This window comes from Herpailurus yagouaroundi, unplaced genomic scaffold, assembly GCF_014898765.1.
Source record: "Herpailurus yagouaroundi ecotype Mexico unplaced genomic scaffold, PumYag 67793, whole genome shotgun sequence".
Taxonomy (NCBI): Eukaryota; Metazoa; Chordata; class Mammalia; order Carnivora; family Felidae; genus Herpailurus; species Herpailurus yagouaroundi.
Genome location: NW_024420586.1, coordinates 2568149 through 2587589, shown reverse-complemented (window position 1 = coordinate 2587589; position 19441 = coordinate 2568149). Strand labels below are relative to the sequence as shown.

The 19441-nt window shown below is 40.9% G+C and overlaps 1 protein-coding gene across 1 annotated transcript; it reads left to right on the top strand.

Moving 5' to 3' along the window:
• Nucleotides 1-4139: 4139 nt before the first annotated feature.
• KLHL15 (kelch like family member 15) lies at nt 4140-9853 on the top strand. Its single transcript, XM_040468722.1, has one exon. It carries the CDS (start codon nt 4811-4813, stop codon nt 5816-5818), a length of 1008 nt encoding a protein of 335 aa, XP_040324656.1. The 5' UTR covers nt 4140-4810; the 3' UTR covers nt 5819-9853.
• Nucleotides 9854-19441: the final 9588 nt, after the last annotated feature.

Sequence of the window (19441 nt, the reverse complement as noted above, 5' to 3'; positions counted from 1 at the left end):
CCTGGTTTCTGTGCTCTTTTACTAATGTGATGGACATCCATTATCTTGGTAGGTCTAATTACAAAGCTTTTCTCTTTGTTGGCCTAAAATCTTCCTCCAAACTTCCACTTACTGGTCCTGAAAATGGTTGCCACCTTTCTCCTGAGTCTTCTCTTGAACTTAAACATTGCTGATCACTTTTACCATTCTTCCTATGGTTTAGATCCCTTCGCTGTCTTCAGACTGTGGTCCACTTTGTATTGTCTAAATTGTAGCGATGGAACTAAACGCTCTGAGCTGTGGTTTCATCTGATGGAGAGGGTGGGATTGTCTAATTTAATTAGGTCCATGATATGACTCTGCTCTATCACATTGTACTGAGGATAGTCAGTTACAGATTTACATTTAGAGTTCATGGATCGTTGGAGCATTTGATAAAAGCTGTGGACTTCCCACCATCTAGCCTTACCCCCGGAATGCATTAACACAATTATTGCTACAATTGCAAGTGGCTCATGGATCCCTGGTACTTCTCTTTATGATTAGACTTACTGATTACTTTGCCAAAGCCATAGGTTCTCTCATTGTCTACCGGTTCTGTTACATCCTCGGACATTAAACTGGAAATGTCAAGTTTTGGCATTATTTGGTGAGTCTGCTGCCTCCCAATGTGTAGCACTTTCTTATTTGCAAGTGGTATTTTTTAACAATTCAGGATCAGCCTCTGGCTAACTAGTCTAGTTTGGAAGTCTGGCTTCTAGTCGTTTTCCATTCTTCATGATTCCGCACAGATTACGGAAAGCAGTTAAGCAACCTTATATGTGAAGCCTCTCAGGATCCCAGAATGTGATCTTGAGATGAAATGACTTGAACTTAGTGACAATATCTTATCTAGTTTTTCTTTTTTTTTTTTTTCTTAGCCATCTTGGATTTAAGTTTCTTCGTCATTGTGTTTGATCTTCAGATTGGACAGAATAAAACATTGTTAGCCGAGAATGGAAATAAAATAGAAGACTATTTGTCTTAGCTAATATTATATTAACCACCCCATCCGGGAGGGGCTTCACTTTTGCGTCTACTTCTTTTTACTTTAACCTCCAAGATGCCACTTAATTCAATACCTGGCACTTTGCTAAGTCACAGTTCATCCTGAGGCGTTAGCCTTGTTCACAGTATTCTTACAGCTCCGTCTCACCCTTTGTAATACTTGTTTTATGTGCCTGTTTTTTTTTTTTTTTTTTGGTTTTTTTTTGGCCATCTGTTGTAAGTGGTTTTTTAACATCTGAATTCCAGAAAGCTCTCTGTGCAGCACATCAGATTTTTTAGATACTTTCCCCTTTTCTTCCCCTCATCAGTGTGTTTTGCAATTATGCAGTCAGCATTATGCTTTTGAGAGCCTCCAAGCCTTCTTGAGCTTCTTTACACAGTTTCCGATCTTGGAATTGGTCCTAATTTTCCTTTAAAACACTTGAAATCTGCCTGTCCAATATGTGCAGTGTTCCCCTTCCTTTTTCCATCTCCAAGTGACATGGCTGCTTTTGGGAAAGCTTCCTTCTCTTTGCATCTTACCAGTCAGGTTTTACTGGGGAGGATTAGGTCCAGAGTAAGTTTGACTCATTACTCCTCTCGTTTCTAAAAGACTGAATTTTTACACAGACCAAAAACACACCATCAGATGCATTGACTTAAGCTGACGGACACTTCCATAGATGTCCACTGGTGAGTAATAATAGCTAATAACTGCTATTATTTGTTGTACACTGCCACATGACAGGCACCGTAGTAAGTCTTTTTCACTTGGATTATCATGCTTATCTCCTACCTTAGGGTTATGAGGCATAGGTGCTATTGTTATCTCAATGATACAGATGAGGAAACGGCTGTAAGGATGTTGAGTTACTTGCCCAAGATCCCACAGCTTGTTGAATGTGAGTCGGATATTTTCTAAATTGGATTCTTAGTTGTCATACCGGGCTGCCTGACGTGGTGCTTAATTACAGTGCTAGACCGGATTCTGTTACTTCAAAACCTGTGTAGCTCTCAGGCCACTGGCTGTGCACAGTAGGCACTTAAATACTTAATTTGAGGTTTATGTTTCTTGTTGATTTCCAGGGTATTGCCTTTTAGTCTTGCACATATGAAAAAGATGAGAAAAATGGGCGAGGTACACTATTAGGCAATTCATAGTAGAAATGAATGGAAAATGAAAAGATACGTATTTTTACTAAGCAAATATATTTTTGATGGTTTTAGGAGACCCATTTTTTTTAATGGCAAGATTCTTCTTGTTTATAAATATGATACATTAAAAACAAAGAATGCAAAGATGTTTGTGAAGTTTTAGAGACAATCACTATTAACACAGCAAACGTACACAAAATCTTCTTTAATTGGGATACCAGTTTACTATTGCTTTTTAAAAACTGAATATATTGTGAACATCATTGCATATTGATAAATACTCCGTGAAAATGGCTTTACAGGTTTCCATTGTTTCTCATAAGAGATTGAGGCTCGTTTCATTTTCTTTATTCTTCTATATGTGAAGTGAAAGTAGTAGAGAATGAGAGTTCATCTCATATTTTTATCATATTATTACTCTCTTTATTGAAATTACTTGTTTACCATTATTCATTATTTGCTGTGATTTCTTCCACACTTAATATTTTGCTAGCAAGAATTGGGTTGGATGCCCAGTCATTTGTGATCCATATGATTGATTCTTTAAGAACCATTATATTATCTTTTCTTTGAAAAGGGTCATTAGGCTAATTCATTAAATATGTTAAGTGTTCTAAGAATTGAGTTTGTCATTTAAAGAGTTTTCTAAAGACTAAAGGAAGCTGTGCTGTAACCCATTGGAAATTGATCTTCGGAGCAAGACTGTCCTGGTTCAAGGTTCAGATCCCAGCTCTCCTGGTTTTAGTCATGTAAACAATTTGGGCAAGTCACTTAAGATTCTAAGCCTCAGTTTTTTCATCAGGAAAACAGGGATGATTATTAGTCTCTCGCAGGAGGAATAATTTAGCTTGAGATGTTGCACATAAGGCCCCCAGTGAAGTAATGATGTCCGTTTGTTCTCTTTTATGTAGTAAGACCAGGAATTCTCTGCTGGCCTGGTTAAATCCACCGAAGGACCCCTTCTCAGAATAATGATTTTAAATCCATAAAATTAACTGCTTGGGATCACAAAGGAAGCCAATCCTATTGAAATGCAGTTAACAAAATACTTAAAAACACATTTGCGGTGCTTTCTGTTTCAAACTTTTTGGACCAAGGTGGGGCGTGAATGAGAAAACTAGGGAGGAGGAAGGAAAAAGGAGAAGGAAAGAAAGCTCCTAAACATTTATGTGTAGTTCTGGCTCCCTCCCACACAGCCACGCTGGGTTCCCTGTACACTCCTAGACATCTCCGCCTCAGCATCCTCCCACCAGTGTAGATTGATCACCAGTGAAGTGGAATGCCTCTCCAGAGTCCCTTAGTGATCCTGCTCTCACGAGCGCCTCAAGTCTAAATCCTCAGATCAGTTCGAGTCATCGCCTTTGCTCCCTGTCTCTACTTCACATTAGTCGTGCTCTTCTGCCCATCTTCTGTCTACAATAGCTGATTTTCCCCTTGAAGTTGAAGATTCTTGTCTCATTCTTGTCACTAGGATACAAGCTTTTTCTTCACGGATTCCAGCTTCCTACCTCTTCCACGAGATAACCCGTGAGTGTTTTGGGCCAGTTTGGTGTATGTTCCATGTCCTAAGTTCCACAGAACTCCCATATTACACCCTCATTCCCAACTGTCAACTGCCTTGTTTATTTACTTATTGGCAACTGTTATCTATTTTCATTTCCCCAGACACAGATTCTAAGTTCTTTGAGGAAAGAGACCCCATCTGAACATTTTTATGTCCCTGTAGAACTTAGCACAGTACTTAAAAGTGCTTCATAAGATCTTGATAATCATCACAATGAGGTAGTTCCAGCTCCAAGAAAAAGAAAAAAAAGTTGGGGCACCAGGTGGCTCAGTCGGTTGAGCATCTCATTTTGGCTCAGGTCATGATCTCATGTTTGTGAGCTCAAGCCCTGCATTGGGCTCTCTGCTGTCAGCGCAGAGCCCTCTTTGGATCCTCTGTCTGTCTGTCTCTCTGCCCCTTGCCCTCTCTCTCTCAGAAATAAATAAATGTTTTTTTTTTTTAAAAAAAGGAAAAAAACTTGACCTTTCCTTGTCAACTGGGTTATGATTGTAGGAGTTGATGATATCAAACCAATTCTTTATATCAAAAACTTGAGAATTTTGTATATATTTAAATTTTTACTAACTCACTAACTTGATTGCCCAAGTTTTTCAGTCATGGCTGTTCTTACAGTGTTCCTTGTGGTTAAGAAAACCATGGCCATGATTTCCTCTACTGTGAAACCTCTGTTTGTCCTCATAGCCACCACTTGTATCCCAGGGCCTGACATGCAGTAGATGAATGATTAGTACATTTTGTTAGAGGAATGTAGCCTTGTGCCTGGAAAATAAATATTTACATTAAAAGGCTTGGGGATGTGCATAGATTATTATGAAAACAAATGTGATAAAACTTTGCTTAAAAAATAGTATGTGATCTTAACAGGAGAAACAGTTTTAGCAAAGTAAGCCTCAAATCATACACTAATCATCTTAGTTGGCTTTGATATCTTGTTTGCCATTGATGTTCTTTCTTTTGGTTAAATTCTTTTACTTGTATTCTTAGGTTAAGACATCCGAATTTTATAGATACTCCCGACAGCTGCGCTATGAAGTTGACCAAGCACTGAATTACTTTCAGAACGTTCACCAGCAGCCTTTGTTGGACATGAAGTCAAGCCGCATCCGTTCTGCCAAACCCCAAACTACAGTATTCCGAGGCATGATTGGACATAGCATGGTTAACAGTAAAATTCTTCTCTTAAAGAAACCAAGAGTCTGGTGGGAACTGGAGGGCCCACAAGTTCCTCTGCGCCCGGATTGCCTTGCTATCGTCAATAACTTTGTGTTCTTGTTGGGCGGGGAAGAACTGGGCCCGGATGGCGAATTCCATGCTTCTTCCAAAGTGTTCAGGTATGACCCCAGGCAAAACTCTTGGCTCCGGATGGCAGACATGTCTGTGCCACGTTCAGAGTTTGCAGTTGGTGTCATTGGAAAGTTTATTTACGCTGTGGCAGGCAGAACCAGAGATGAGACTTTCTATTCAACTGAGAGGTATGACATCACCAATGATAAATGGGAATTTGTGGATCCTTATCCAGTTAACAAATACGGACATGAAGGGACAGTGCTCAATAACAAGTTGTTCATCACCGGTGGAATCACCTCGTCTTCCACCTCCAAACAGGTGTGTGTGTTTGACCCCAGTAAAGAAGGGACCATAGAACAGCGGACCAGGAGAACTCAAGTGGTTACCAACTGTTGGGAGAATAAGAGCAAAATGAATTACGCAAGATGCTTTCACAAGATGATTTCTTACAACGGCAAGCTTTATGTCTTCGGTGGCGTCTGTGTGATCTTGAGAGCCTCTTTTGAGTCTCAGGGATGCCCTTCCACAGAAGTGTACAACCCAGAGACTGATCAGTGGACCATTTTGGCATCCATGCCAATTGGCAGAAGTGGTCATGGTGTGACTGTGCTGGACAAACAGATAATGGTTCTCGGAGGCCTTTGCTACAATGGTCATTACAGCGATTCCATTCTCACTTTTGATCCAGAAGAAAACAAGTGGAAGGAAGACGAGTACCCGCGGATGCCCTGCAAGCTAGATGGTTTACAAGTATGCAACCTGCATTTTCCGGAATATATACTGGACGAGGTCAGACGTTGCAACTAATGACATCTTTCTCCCTTTAAATAAGCCAAACAAAAAATTTGTTTGTGACAGAGTAGTTAATTAAAAAACATAAAGAAAAACCTCACCAGTTTTACTATCAAAGCCATTGGTCTAATATCGTAAAAAATTCTTCATTCTGTGCTAGCATCCTTTTTTTTTTCTTTTTAGTGGCCTCAAACTCATGCAATAAGTTAATTCGAAGCGCTAGCTCTTGAAACTACTTCCAGAAGCAGTTTAATAGAGTGATCCACTTATCTGGGAAGTTGATTTTATGCTTTAAACATTTCTTTCAGATGTCAGCGTAGGAGTCATGCCTCTTCTAAGAGAAGACCTGATAAGTGTCACTGGATGTAATTTCGGTTCCTATCTCAATCTGAAATCTTTTGGAACATTTATTTCAGTGTATTTCAGTCTGTTCGACCTTTTGGTTTTATTATTTACGTTAAAACTCTTGACCTTTTTGCATGGCTTTTTGCTGAAAATGCAAAAATATAAATTTTCTACAAAGTTAACTTTTTTATATTCAAAACACTATTTCTAAGCTGCCTTCTCTTCTCTGCATTGTGTTAGCGAAAGCATACCCATACTTGCGTACATCTTAGGAACATACAAGGCACATCTCCTTTTATGCGTGGTTAGGATTCTATATTTTTAAGCTAGTGCACTTGCACACACGGTTTGCCATACTTGTTGAATTTTAGATGTAACGTCTTTTCATGTACTAACATTTTTAGAAAGTTAAAATAACTGGAGTCCTCATTTGGTATCAAAGTAGCCTATCTTCAGTCCATACTGATTCAGTAATATTTGAGCTCCTTGTATTCCTGAAACATGTATGGATTTCTGAAAACTAACATTTTGTATTTTATTTTCAAAAGTAAACGTTTAGTGTTCCTTATCAATGTATGTCTTCTTTTTGAAAATGTTTTTCTTTGCAGTCTGTTTAACGTTACCCTGTTTTTAGTGAGAATCGGAGTGGTATATGCAGTCCTGGCCCTGCAGCGTGCAAGCACTTTTAAAGAGAATTTAGGTAATACCAGACTCCTAAATAAAGGCCCCCTAAAAGCAAGTGCAACTCCCGTTCTTTACATTCAAGAAGGCTGCTGCATCTGTTGTTGAATGGAAAGTAGCATCTCGTGGAAAATTTGAGTTCATTTTTGACTTAGAGGTAAGAAATAGAATTACAGTCTTACTGGTTATATCTACTTGTTTATTTAGTACAAAATATTTAGTGGCACTGGGGATGTAAGCCCTCAGCCTTTGTTTTATTTACTGAAAGCTACTAGCATGAAGGATAGTAACCTCAAAATTCAGAATGCATCAAAGTTAACTGTTTAAAAGCATTTATAAAAGTGTTGTAGGATTAGCTGTGCACCTTTCAAGTCTTTCAACTCGAAGGAAAAACATGTAGTTGACAAAATTAAGCAAGAATAACCAGGGAGTGGATCATTCAAATTGATGCCATTTTCTCTTGAGTAGAGTCTATATCTGATACAGACTAGATCTACACTGGCAAAACTTGCCAGAGCTTAGGATATTGGTGCAATATTGCAATGCCTTCTTCTATGGCTGTTGTATAAATTTTCTAGTTTCACTTTTTTGGTTTTGTTTTTTGTTTTTTATTTTTTGTTTTCGTTTTTTTTTGTTTTGTTTTGTTTTTTTGTTTTTTTTTTTTGCTGCTGCCACCACTGAACACAAAATGGAAGAGTGAAGTCATGATCTTGTTTCCCATGGTAATATGGGTAAAAGTCTTTTTGTACCTTTTAAAAATCATTTTTTAATCATTTTATTTTTGAAAACTAGGAATTAGAGTAGCCATTTAATTCTTTTTCTAATATATTAGTTGGTTTAGTGCTTTGTGTGCTTTCTTGCTTTAAAGAAAATAATGATAATGTCTTCATTATTTTCCTCATTGTTGTCTTTTGCTGGAAAAGACCGAGACAGGGTACCCCTATCAGGCTTTTACACTTTTACACACCAGTGGTGGTTCTTGTTAATTGCTTAGATATGACTTCATAGTCCTAGTTAGTGTAAGATCTGGGCAAACTGTTGACTATTCTTGGTCTATCATTCTAAAAACACGAGACCAAGATCACAGTTCGTGTTTTGGAAAATTTGTGAAATCTTAACTTGAACTAACTGTGGGTTCAGCTTCACACGTGAGTCATGTCTGACCTGATGTTAGCTGTAGTCAGTTTTGAGCTTTAAGAATAGTTGGTATTGCTTGGGTTCTGAATGTATGAGAAAATCCATCCGTTTATATGTAGTGCTAATATAGGTTATTTTAAATCCACGATTAACCTACATTCCCTTTTAAAATTATGGTTTCATTGCTGAAAGAGATTTATTTTTGTTATACTAAACTATGGAAAATTTTTCCATAGAATTTTTTTCACGTTTATTTTTTGTGTGCTTCATTTGGAACCATTTTTTGTTTAGATACATTGTATGTGCTCAAGGTAGTGGTTTTTAAAAATTCAGGAAGAGATTGGAAACTGCAGTGTAACTGTTGTGATCTTTGTGTGTTAATTTTCACTTTACATTTTAAACACCAGACTTGACAAAAATAGCTGATCTTCAGTAATTGCATCTTAATTAGAAATGTTCTGTTCCCTATCTTTGACCTTGAATTTCAGTTTTGACTTTAATCTGCTTAAAGAAAATCCTTGCACTACAGCCATTTCACAAAATTCAAGATTCTCACATTGAAGGTTTTGTATTGGAAGAAGTACTACTGGTTTTTATAAAAGCAAAGCGTAATTAATAGAATTACTAGCTTTTCTTGAGACAACATTCTCTGTGTCCTCATTGCTCTGCTCTGTGTGTGCGTGTTACTCTAATTTGTGAAATATTGACTGAGCCCTTCACTTATCTTTTCTAAAGCAGCACCTTTGGACACCTCATTCTGGGAAGCCTGCTCGAGTCATAGTAAAGGACACACACATTTGTGTGGGGAGAAGTGGTAAAAATGGAGAGTTTTGTCTTAATTACATGAAACTAAGCTTTAAAATATTTTATAACAAATTATTTGAGCTGCATAACCTAAACCTGTCAAACGTTCAGTGGGACTATTTTTATATATGTATATGTGGTTGTAGGTCATAACATTTCAGTTTATAATATAAATTGATATTTCAGTTTATAAGCTATCTCTCAGAAAAGACTAGCTCTTTTGAGAATACATAATTTAAAGTTTTAGACTGAAGTAAAACACAACATAGATAATAGTGTAAATTAGCTGTAACTGAGGGCTATATGGCAGTAAAACTGCCAGTGCCATTTTTCTTGTTTGCCTACTATACGTTTTTGATTTTTTTTTTTGTACTCAACATTTTTAGGGATCATACGTTTATTCAATCAGATTAGAGTTGGTTTGGGAATAAATATCTTCTAAAAGAGATTTATCTTCAAAATGAAAGTCCTGAGAAATTAGTTTATCGAGTTTATAAAGTCAAATATTCAATAGACACAGACCAGAATAGGTAAGCTCATGCAGTCCTACCCTTGCAGTACATACACCCGTGTGACTTCACTGGTACACGGGCGACGCTGAGAGAATGCCCTCAGCGTGGTTTGTTCCCCCTTCATAATCTGGGATTTTCTTTTTCTACATCTTTGGGAACAGCTACATTAAAAACCTTATTAATCAGTATATCAGTAAGGGTTAGGTGTTTGCTTTCTGAAGGAATGTTCCAGTGAGATAGTCGGAGAGGTTATTTTCTACCTAACTTGTATATGCCCTGTACCTCTTGGGCATACTTTGTCTATAGAAAAATATTTTGACCTTTAGGTACATTTTGGGCCAGTAGTCAAATAATCCTAAGGCCGATTTAAAAATCTTAGAATAATTTAAGGTTTGCCTTTTATACCTGTTTTGAAAGCCTTTACATTTTTGTCAGGTAATTTTTCCCAAGCCGTGAATATAATCTATTCAAACATGTTTATGCTATCCATTCTGTTTTTAAATTGAAAAAAAATGTTAAAAGTGTTTATGAAGAAAAGTTTAAATAAAATATTTTTAATCTTTAAAATCTATTTATCTCTTATTATTTGCTATCTTTATGCAACCCATCACTTTCCAAGTCACTCATGACCTGATTAGCAGCATACATTTTGTTTCCCTTCGGCGTGCCAAGGAAGTACCATAAAAACGTGATTTCTCCCGCTGCTTTCAGCCACAGATTCAAATGAGTGCATTAGAGTGAAATTATTTACACTTACATGCAATGGAAATTTTATAACGAAGCCAAGTAATTAAAGTTCCACTAACACAGAGTTTTGCAGAATGGAAATACGGAATTGAGAAAGAGCATTTACAAGCCATAAGCCTTAGTGTGGTGATTTTTAGGTTTCCTTTAGCATTTATTTCTGAACTTAGTGGCGAGGCAGAAATGAAGCTGCTGCGTCACAAGCGCTTGGATATCCATAGGCTCCTTCTCTGTGCCTTCTTTAAAATGGACGCCTGAGAAAGGATTCCCTGGGCCCTGGCCTCAAGCCATCTTCCCAGCCTCTTTCTGTCGCATCGCCCATTTCATTCTGTTGTGATCTTTGTTAGTTTCCAGCTTCTGATTACCTGCCTCCTTTCCCCTTCCCTGCTTCCAAAATCCACTTTCCACCCCAACTCAAATGCTCTCCTCCCTTCCTGAAACCTGTGTTCTCTCTTCCATTGAATTAATTGCCTCTTCAACACTCAGCATATTTGTAGCTCTTGATTTCATTTTGTATAATAGGTGGGTATAATTCTTTCTCCACGACTACATCATAGTTCCCTTGGATGAAAGGACTTTTTTGTATTCCTCTTTGTACCCTCATATCAGGCGTGGTACTTTTTGTGCACAAGTAGGCACTGAGCTAGATGTTGCAGCACGTAACACATTCCGTAAGTTACAGGCAGATGCTATAGGCGTTCAGAAGAGGAAGACAGAGTTCCCCACGGTTTTGTCTGCTTCTCAGTCTACACATTCCCTGCCCGATTTCACCACACCTGTGGCTCCCGCAGCTTTTATTCTGAGTTCTAACGCCTGTCAAATCTGTGTACGTCTCAACCCAGAGTTCCAACCGTCTCCTTAACGTCTTGCACGTGTTTTATCGGAATTTCAAACCAAACAAGTGCAAGCCTGAATATATTCTCTCCTTCCCAAATACCTGTCCCTCATCCCGAGTTCCCTCTGTTATGTGGCTGGACCATTGTTGAAGTTGGAAACCTGGGAGTGGTCTACCACTGCCTCTCTCCCCTGCCCCCCCCCCCCCCCAGCATCTTGGTTCATCTAGCCCTCACAATTTCACCTCTCAGGTGCCCCTCTCCGTCTGTACTGCCCTTGTTCAGATCCTCATTATTCTTGCTGGCCTCCTGGAGCTTGCTTTCTGATCTACCTCCGCAGTCCGTTTTCTACACTGCTGCCAGAGGGATCTTTCAGAAGGTAAATCATCCTGAGGTTCAACAGCCTTTCATAGTCTCCCTTCACTCTGAGAGTAAGAGCCAGACTCTCTAGCTAGCCTGCCACACAGAGCCCTTCATCTTTTGCTACCTTTGTACCTGTTCCGTCTTTTATACCCCATACTCTAGCTAGGCAAACTACTTGGAGCTCCCTGAATGTACCATGTTTTCTCCAGCCTCTTGGCCTTTGCACATGCTCCTCCCCTCTTCCTTGCCCGGCTAAGCCTTCCTTGGCCTTCAAGAACCAGTCTGGACATCATGGCCTTTGTCAAGTCTTCTTTGACACCTTGGGCCGGGTTAACTGTGCCGTTGGTCTTACCACAGCACCTTGTGGATGCCTGCATGCCGCCACCTCTGATGCTCGGTTATAACTCTTCTCTGACGTGCCCTTAACTGTACTCCTTGAGGGCAAATACTGTGTCTTTATTTACCAAGAGCCTTACTTAAGCCAGGTACATGGGAAGTCCTCCTTAAAGAAACAGAACCCAGAAACTTGGAAGGTTACCAATGAAATGCTCCCGGTGAGGATGGGCAGCTGTATTAGCTTGATTGTCCACAGAAATTGACCTCACTGAGGGATTTCCCTCCATTCATTTCCACTACCACCATTCCCATGTCTAGAAGGTTGATGCATCCAGCTGTCATAGTTGTGAACATACTTCTTCCCCTAACATCTCCGTATTTCTTATCCAGGCAGAAAATTTCAAGTAAAACACACCGAAGGGTATTTTGAAGATTGGCAATCCCTTGACGTGTGGGGGGAAAAAGTTCATTGGTCACAGTGTTGAGAAAACACTACCTATTTTCTTTCCTAGAGAATCTCAACAAACAGCATATTAAAAGGCTCTGGAGAAGTCCTGATGTTGACTCCTTTTGATTTTGTTTAGCTTAATGTAAATCAAATGTTGACCATAGAGCTTTTTTTTTTCCTTGGAATGTAGATGATCCTTGAATGCTAAGGAATAAGTGGAAGAAAACAAGTACGGAGGACCACTAATCCAGGTGCTCTGGTCTGCACAGTTGGACTTTCTCCTGCAGATCCCATTAGTTTCCAGGCTGAAGACACTTTGCCAAGGTGACATTACCCTGGGGATTTCATGTCCCAAGGAGGGTCCCACTTTCTCCCTCAAGGAGAAGGATGAATTTGTATAATTTGTACAACTTGTGTGGTTTACAGAGCAGGACTTCCAGAGTGGCCAGTTAAGGAGCTCAGCCGATCCTCTCCCTTAAAAGCAATGGTAAAGTTAAGCAAACTTGTCCAAAAAATGTAGACTCTGGAAATTGACCAAAGGCATACAACAAATCAGAAGCATTTATTCAAGATGTGCTGAACCTCTAAGAACAGTGGGAGTCTGGGATGTTTCAGCCAGGGGCTGTTCCCATCTCAGCTCCCCTTCCCCCAGCCATGTGGCACAGAGGTTCTACCAGGCCCTCAGAGGGGCCTGCCTTTATTTCGTATGGACAATCCCATGTCATTGTTGCCAATTCTGCAGCTAGCCTGGGGTCTCAGTAGGGGTTGGTTTTGAAGGGTGGCAGAGAGACCAGCCAGAAATTTAACAGACCTTGGGAATGAGACAGCCTACTTTATCCCTGGTGGTCCAGAGAAGGCTGTGTTCACGGACAAGGCTGTGTGCACCTAACGGGAGACTGAAGAGGGCCCTAGCGAGCTACTGGTCCCCGAATGGATGTGAAACCTTGCAAACCCAAAACAAAAGCTGGAATAGGGTTGGAAACTACTCAGAGTTTGAGTGCATTCCCCAGGCCACACACAAATTCATTAGCAAAAGATGGGAGCCTTACTGGCTCAAGGTGTTGAAGTGTGTAGCTTCTGCTTAACCGCTGGCTGACCACTAAACTATGCAAACTCGGGCGGTGCCTGGAAATCCAGGCTTAAAAATAAAAAATTTAAAAACCCAAACTGAGCACACATAAATCAATGGCCATACACCGTAGGGGAGGGGAAAGGGTGGGGAAAAGACCACAGAATTCGTCGAGGCAAATCACAAAACACACTACAAACCAAAAAATAGCAAAAACACCACACACAATCCAGAGTTGCTACGATACATTATCTAAAATGTCAAGTTTCCAACAAAAAATTATGGGACATGCAAAGAAACAGGAAAGTGTGACCCAGGAAGATAAGGAGCCAATAGAAAACTATCCCCAAGGGATCAGAGTGTTAATGGAAATCAGTATAATTATAGTTTTGTATCCCGTATTTCACGTAAAATTGTATTAGAGATAATTTCACCAGTCATTAAATTTCTTTGAAATTAATATTTTTAGTGATTGTTTAGTGTTCCATAATATAGTTATACCATAATTGATCTAAACATGCCTCTGTTGTGAGACGTAACTACATTTTTAAACTTCTTTATACACACACACACACACACACACATGCACACACTGTCCAAATTTAGGATTATTTCCTTAACATAATTTCCTAAAGATGAAGTTTTAAAATGAACCATTTAAAGTCCCTGGCAAGGGGCGCCTGGGTGGCGCAGTCGGTTGAGCGTCCGACTTCAGCCAGGTCACGATCTCGCGGTCCGTGAGTTCGAGCCCCGCGTCGGGCTCTGGGCTGATGGCTCAGAGCCTGGAGCCTGTTTCCGATTCTGTGTCTCCCTCTCTCTCTGCCCCTCCCCCGTTCATGCTCTGTCTCTCTCTGTCCCAAAAATAAATAAATGTTAAAAAAATAAAAATAAATAAAAAAAAAAAAATAAAGTCCCTGGCAAATATTACTAGAATAAGCTCCAGGAAAGTTGTACAATATTATACCCACATCAGCAGAGAATATGAGTTTCTTTATTACATCTTGACACCTTGTACTTTATTTTTTTTTTTTATTTTTTTTTTCAACATTTATTTATCTCTGGGACAGAGAGACAGAGCATGAACGGGGGAGGGGCAGAGAGAGAGGGAGACACAGGATCCGAAACAGGCTCCAGGCTCTGAGCCATCAGCCCAGAGCCCGATGCGGGGCTCGAACTCACGGACCGCGAGATCGTGACCTGGCTGAAGTCGGACGCCCAACCGACTGCGCCACCCAGGCGCCCCGACACCTTGTACTTTAATAAAGAGGAATAAGCAATGTAATAGGTGAACACTGTAGTTTAATTTCAGCTTCTTTGATTATTGTGATTGTTGAGTAATTTTTCACATCTATTTGCTATGTATGTCCTATGACCTTTTTCAATGTCATTTTTTTCACTGGCATTTTGAGATTTTATTATGGATTTGGAAGAATTCCTCATCAACTATGCCTTGCCACACTTGAGCATATTATTCCAAATGATGACTAGGTATCTTTAATTACTGGGGCAATTTAAAAAACCGTACAAATTTCATTAAATGTGAAAAGCAAAACAGAATTTAGAGAAAAGAGATGGGAATTGTACTGATGGAGCAAAATGATTAAGAATCGAATGTATCTGAGAGATAGCAGCTGATAAAGTTAGTGAGAGGCATGGTGTACATTACAGATTTTTAAAAACCCATTCAAAAGTTAACAAATAGCATTCTTAGATCTGGAGTATGAGAGGTTTCTCTGTCATGGAAACATACATTCAGACTTTTACTGAATACCTGTAGTGTGTGCTGGTAGGAGTGGAGTTAGGTGGGAGTGAAAACAAGATCCGCTCTGCTCTCAGTCTGATGGGGAAATAATTAAAAATCACTTAAGGCAAGAAAAGGTGCTAAATAGAGGAAAAAGCAGGCTGCTATCGGAGCTCAAAATTACAATTACTATTGATGAGAATCAGGAAAAGGTTTATGGAGGAACTGGCATTTCTACTTCATTATGGAGATTAAGATTTCTCTAGGTGGGAATATAAAAAAGAGTTCTCAAGAAAGGATGTGCAAAAAAAAGTACAGGTCACATGAGGCAGGAGGTTCTGACCCAGGCATGCACCCAAATCAAATCTATCAGTCTTCAAGTGGATTCTAGTACTGGTAGGAATAAACATAAAACAGCGCCTACAATAGTTGCTGTGAATGAACAAAAAAATGGCTGAAGACTCATTTTAACTCAGTAACAAAATGTTTGACTCTGAGAATTTAAAAAACCCTGACTGGGTGCCTGGCTGGCTCAGTGGGTTAAGCGTGTGACTTCACCTTAGGTCATGCTCTCACAGTTAGTGGGTTTGAGCCCTGCGCCGACAGCTCAGAGCCTGGAGCCTAGAGCCTGCTTCCGATGCCGTGTCTCCCTCTCTCTCTGTGCCTCTCTCTGCCCCTCCCCCGCTCACACTCTGTCTCTTGAAAATAAATACATGTTAAAAACGTTTTTTTTACAACACCGACCATGGAAGATTTAGACCCCATAAAAATAACACAATAAAACTGTCAATAGCAAAACTTTATACAATTACATTTGTAGCCTTAAGTTGGGGTCCCTGGAAGCTGACTTCTAGAGGAGAATCAGAGTGTAAGTAATTAAGAGGTCATTTCAGAAGGCATCAGTAGGGTGGGGGAATTAAGGCAGATGAGGATGAGCCAGTAAAGGGTACATCATCAAGCAGCTTTCGACCAGAGGTAACTGGCTTCTGTACCGCCCCCCCCCCCGCCCCGCCCCCACACCCCAGGGAACTAGGAAAAACCATGTAGAACATAGCTAAGAGTCATCCCCCCAGAGGACATGGAAGCTGGGGTGTTTACCCTCCAATTTACCTCTGTCATTGGCTGAGGATTGTCCCCGGGACACATCAGCTCCCCAGCACTTCTGGCCTGGCTGGGGTGTCGGGCTCCAAGAACGCCCGCAGGTGGGGGGTCGCAGGTGTTTGCACTCAGAAGCCAACCACTGTTCCTGTGTACTGAAGGGTGGGTGCCAAGGGGGCCTGGGGGGGGGGGGTCACTACTACCTGCTACATTTGTGAGCGATTCAAAACACTTGGAAGAACCACATTTTCTTGGGGCGCCCGGGTGGCTCAGTGGGTGAAGCATCCCAACTCTTGACTTTGGCTCAGGTCATGATCTCCGGTAGGAGAGTTGGGAGCCCCTCTTAGGTCTCCACACTCACAGCCTGCTTGGGATTCTCTCTCTCCCTCTCTGTCCTTCCCCAGCTTGCACCCGTTCTCCCTCTCTCTCAAAATAAATACAGACTTAAAAAACTCACATTTTCTTAAAAAAATTTTTTTAATGTTTATTTTTGAGAGGGAGAGAGAGAGCGCGCGCGCGCGAGCAGGGGAGGGGCAGAGAGAGAGGGAGACACAGAATCCGAAGCAGGCTCCAGGTTCCGAGCTGTCAGCACAGAGCCCGACGTGAGCCTCGAACCCACAAACCGTGAGATCATGACCTAAGCCGAAGTGGGACGCTCAACCGACTGAGCCACCCAGGCACCCCAAAACTCACATTTTCTTGACAAAATTTAGGCCCACAAAATTCACAACATGGGAAACTGGCAGACCTAATTGCCACAGAAGTAAACTCACTTGAAAGAGGTTAAAATGTAAAAATTTTGGTTTAGACAAGTTTTCAAACAAATCACAGTGACATTTTTATGAATAAGAATTTTCCAGATGAAAATAATTTCATTACCATAAAAGCAAATAAAAAACACTAGAAATGTTTTATCTGCATTAGGTAGAAAATTGATATTAAGGAATTGAAGTGATTTGAGATTGCTTGGGAAAAGATGTTCTTCATAAAATTTCTTCAATGTTGGCGCGATTCTGATTAGAATGTTTGTACTAACAAACATGGAGTCACGGTGTCCTCGGGCTCAAAACAAGCAGAGGATCGAAACATCCTGTTCTTGAGTTGCTAGAGGCCAAAAACTGAAGAGGATTTGTGCCAGGGGAAATTGCACGGGTAAATGCAGAGTGGAAAAGCATATGGAATGCTTTGGGAATGATGAATTCCTTACCGACAGAGCTATGGGAGCAGATGTGAAGCAAAAAAAAAAAAATTATATTCATGAATATTCTGTAGATCTGCAGATTTCTTTGTTGAAGGAGGAGGAGAGAAAAATTGGATCTACAGTCCACCAGTAAACTCCTCACAGCTTTCCATTAAAACATCCCATGTCCTCATAGAAAAATAATAAAAATCCATTAAAATAATGAGAGTTTGACAGACAACATAATATAAAATTGTGAACGGCCTTGAAAATAATTGTAAGGCAAATAGAGTTTGAGAAAAAGGGACACGTACTTCACCGAATGGAGCACTCGGGCTTCCTTTCATGAAAGAGAGCAACTGGGGATAGATTAAAACAAACAAACAAAAAGGTACATTGTTCTTGCTACACCTAATGTGTCCTGACGCAGAAATTGGGGCCTTTACTTGCCAGAAGACTGCGCATTCATAGCTCTTGATCCCAAGGAACTATATTGTCAGGCAGGAAGTCTTGTTCCTGAGTTTTGCCCCTTGTCTGGAAACCCCTCTGTGTCCTCTGCCCACCTCGAGTCCCCATCCTCTCTGTCCCCTCTTGTCCCCCAGTCCCCCACAACCTCCAGTCTACCCACTGCATTTTTACATTTTTGCATTGAAACAGAACAACCTTGGGGAATTTTTTTGTTATTTATTTTTTTAACGTTCATCTGTTTTTGAAAGAGTCAGAGTGTGAGCGGGGGAGGGGAAGACACACACACACACACACACACACACACACACACAGAATCTGAAGCAGGTTCTGGGCTCAGAGCTGTCAGCACAGAGCTCAACGCGGGGCTTGAACTCAGGAACCTCGAGATCATGACCTGAGCCAAAGTTGGACGCCCCACCGACTGAGCCAGGAACCCCAAAACAGAACAACCTGGTTAATCAACTAGGTAGGAAGTAAGGGCAGACTGGCCGTGGCATAAAACGTATCCTCCCCCATTACTCACTGTAGGTGACCACAGACATAGGAAGAACCGTTTCGCTTACTGTCATTGGGTTCCAGTACCACAGACGGAGACAATAAGAGGAAGGTGATAACCACAGGAGAACAAGGAGGTGCAAAAAGGGAAGGCCTGTTAGAAGCTGGAACGTGGACAGGAGGCCATGCCCATCAACTAACCCGCTTTGCAGCTGCAGATATCAAGGGGTTGGAAACTCTACCCAAACGCATACAAGCGGGGACTAAAGGCAACCTGCACATTCTATTGACACACTAAGTCTGGAAGGGTCTTAGATCTACAACCAGAGACAATGGGATAAAAGAAACAGTTGGAAGACTCAAAGAAAGGAAATACTTGTGGAAAATTATTGGCTTTCAGAGACAGAAGAAAAAATCAAACTATTTGGCCTCTTCAAAAGATCGCAAATAACCATAACTTCTGTGCATGAGAAGCAAAAGGTCATAGTTAGACGAAGAGCAAAAGTTGACAAGGTAGTTGACTCAAGACTGTAAGAAAATTCGTAAGGCATCAACAAAATTAAAAGCCATATACAGTCAGTAAGGAATAGAAAGGCTGACGTGAAAAACATCCTTGAGATACTTTCCCAGAATGCAGGTGAAAATGACAGAGACGTTCCGTTCTTCACCACACGCTTCGTGAGCACCTACTAGGTGCCAGTTACATCCAGGTACTGGACCCAAAGACCCTCACGTTCTTTGTCATCAGAGTGGGAGAGGCAGCATTTGAACACAAATTAACATATAACTGCAAATTATGGTGGTTGCCACAACTAAAAACTGGCACTATGAAGATTGCCTGGGAGAAGCTAGTTCTGATTGGGGGGTTAGGGAGTGTCTCTCTAAAGAAGGAGTAGATTAAAAAAAAAGAAGGAGTAGATAGCTGGAGATACAAAGGATGAATAAGGGAGGACGAAACAATAGAAAATGGGCAGGGGTCTGTAGCCTTGCAGCAGAAAAGCATGTGGGGCAGCAGAGAGACTGAAAGGGGACCGGGGCACCTGGCTGAGGAGAGGAAGGCGGGGAATGTGGTGCAAGGTGTGGTGGACAAATACGAGGGTCACATCACACAAGGCCACCGAGGCTGGGTGAGAAGTCTGTATTTTACTCCAAGGGAAAAGGGAAATCATCGAAGGGCTCTAAGTAGGTGGCGGATGTGATTTATGTTTTCAGAGGTCCTCTGGTCCCTGGAAAGAGGGTGGCATAAAATCGGAAAGCTCACCGAAGCAGGCAGGGCCGTGTAAAGGGTGATGGCAACTTGGACGACGGTGGTGGCTGACACTGCAGGCAGAGAAGAAAATGGCATTCGGACACGCTCTGGACATTACAGCTGGCAGAACCTGGC

Excerpts from the sequence above, each read along its gene's own strand:
- KLHL15 (XM_040468722.1), top strand. The coding sequence starts at position 4,811 with ATGAAGTCAAGCCGCATCCGTTCTGCCAAACCCCAAACTACAGTATTC.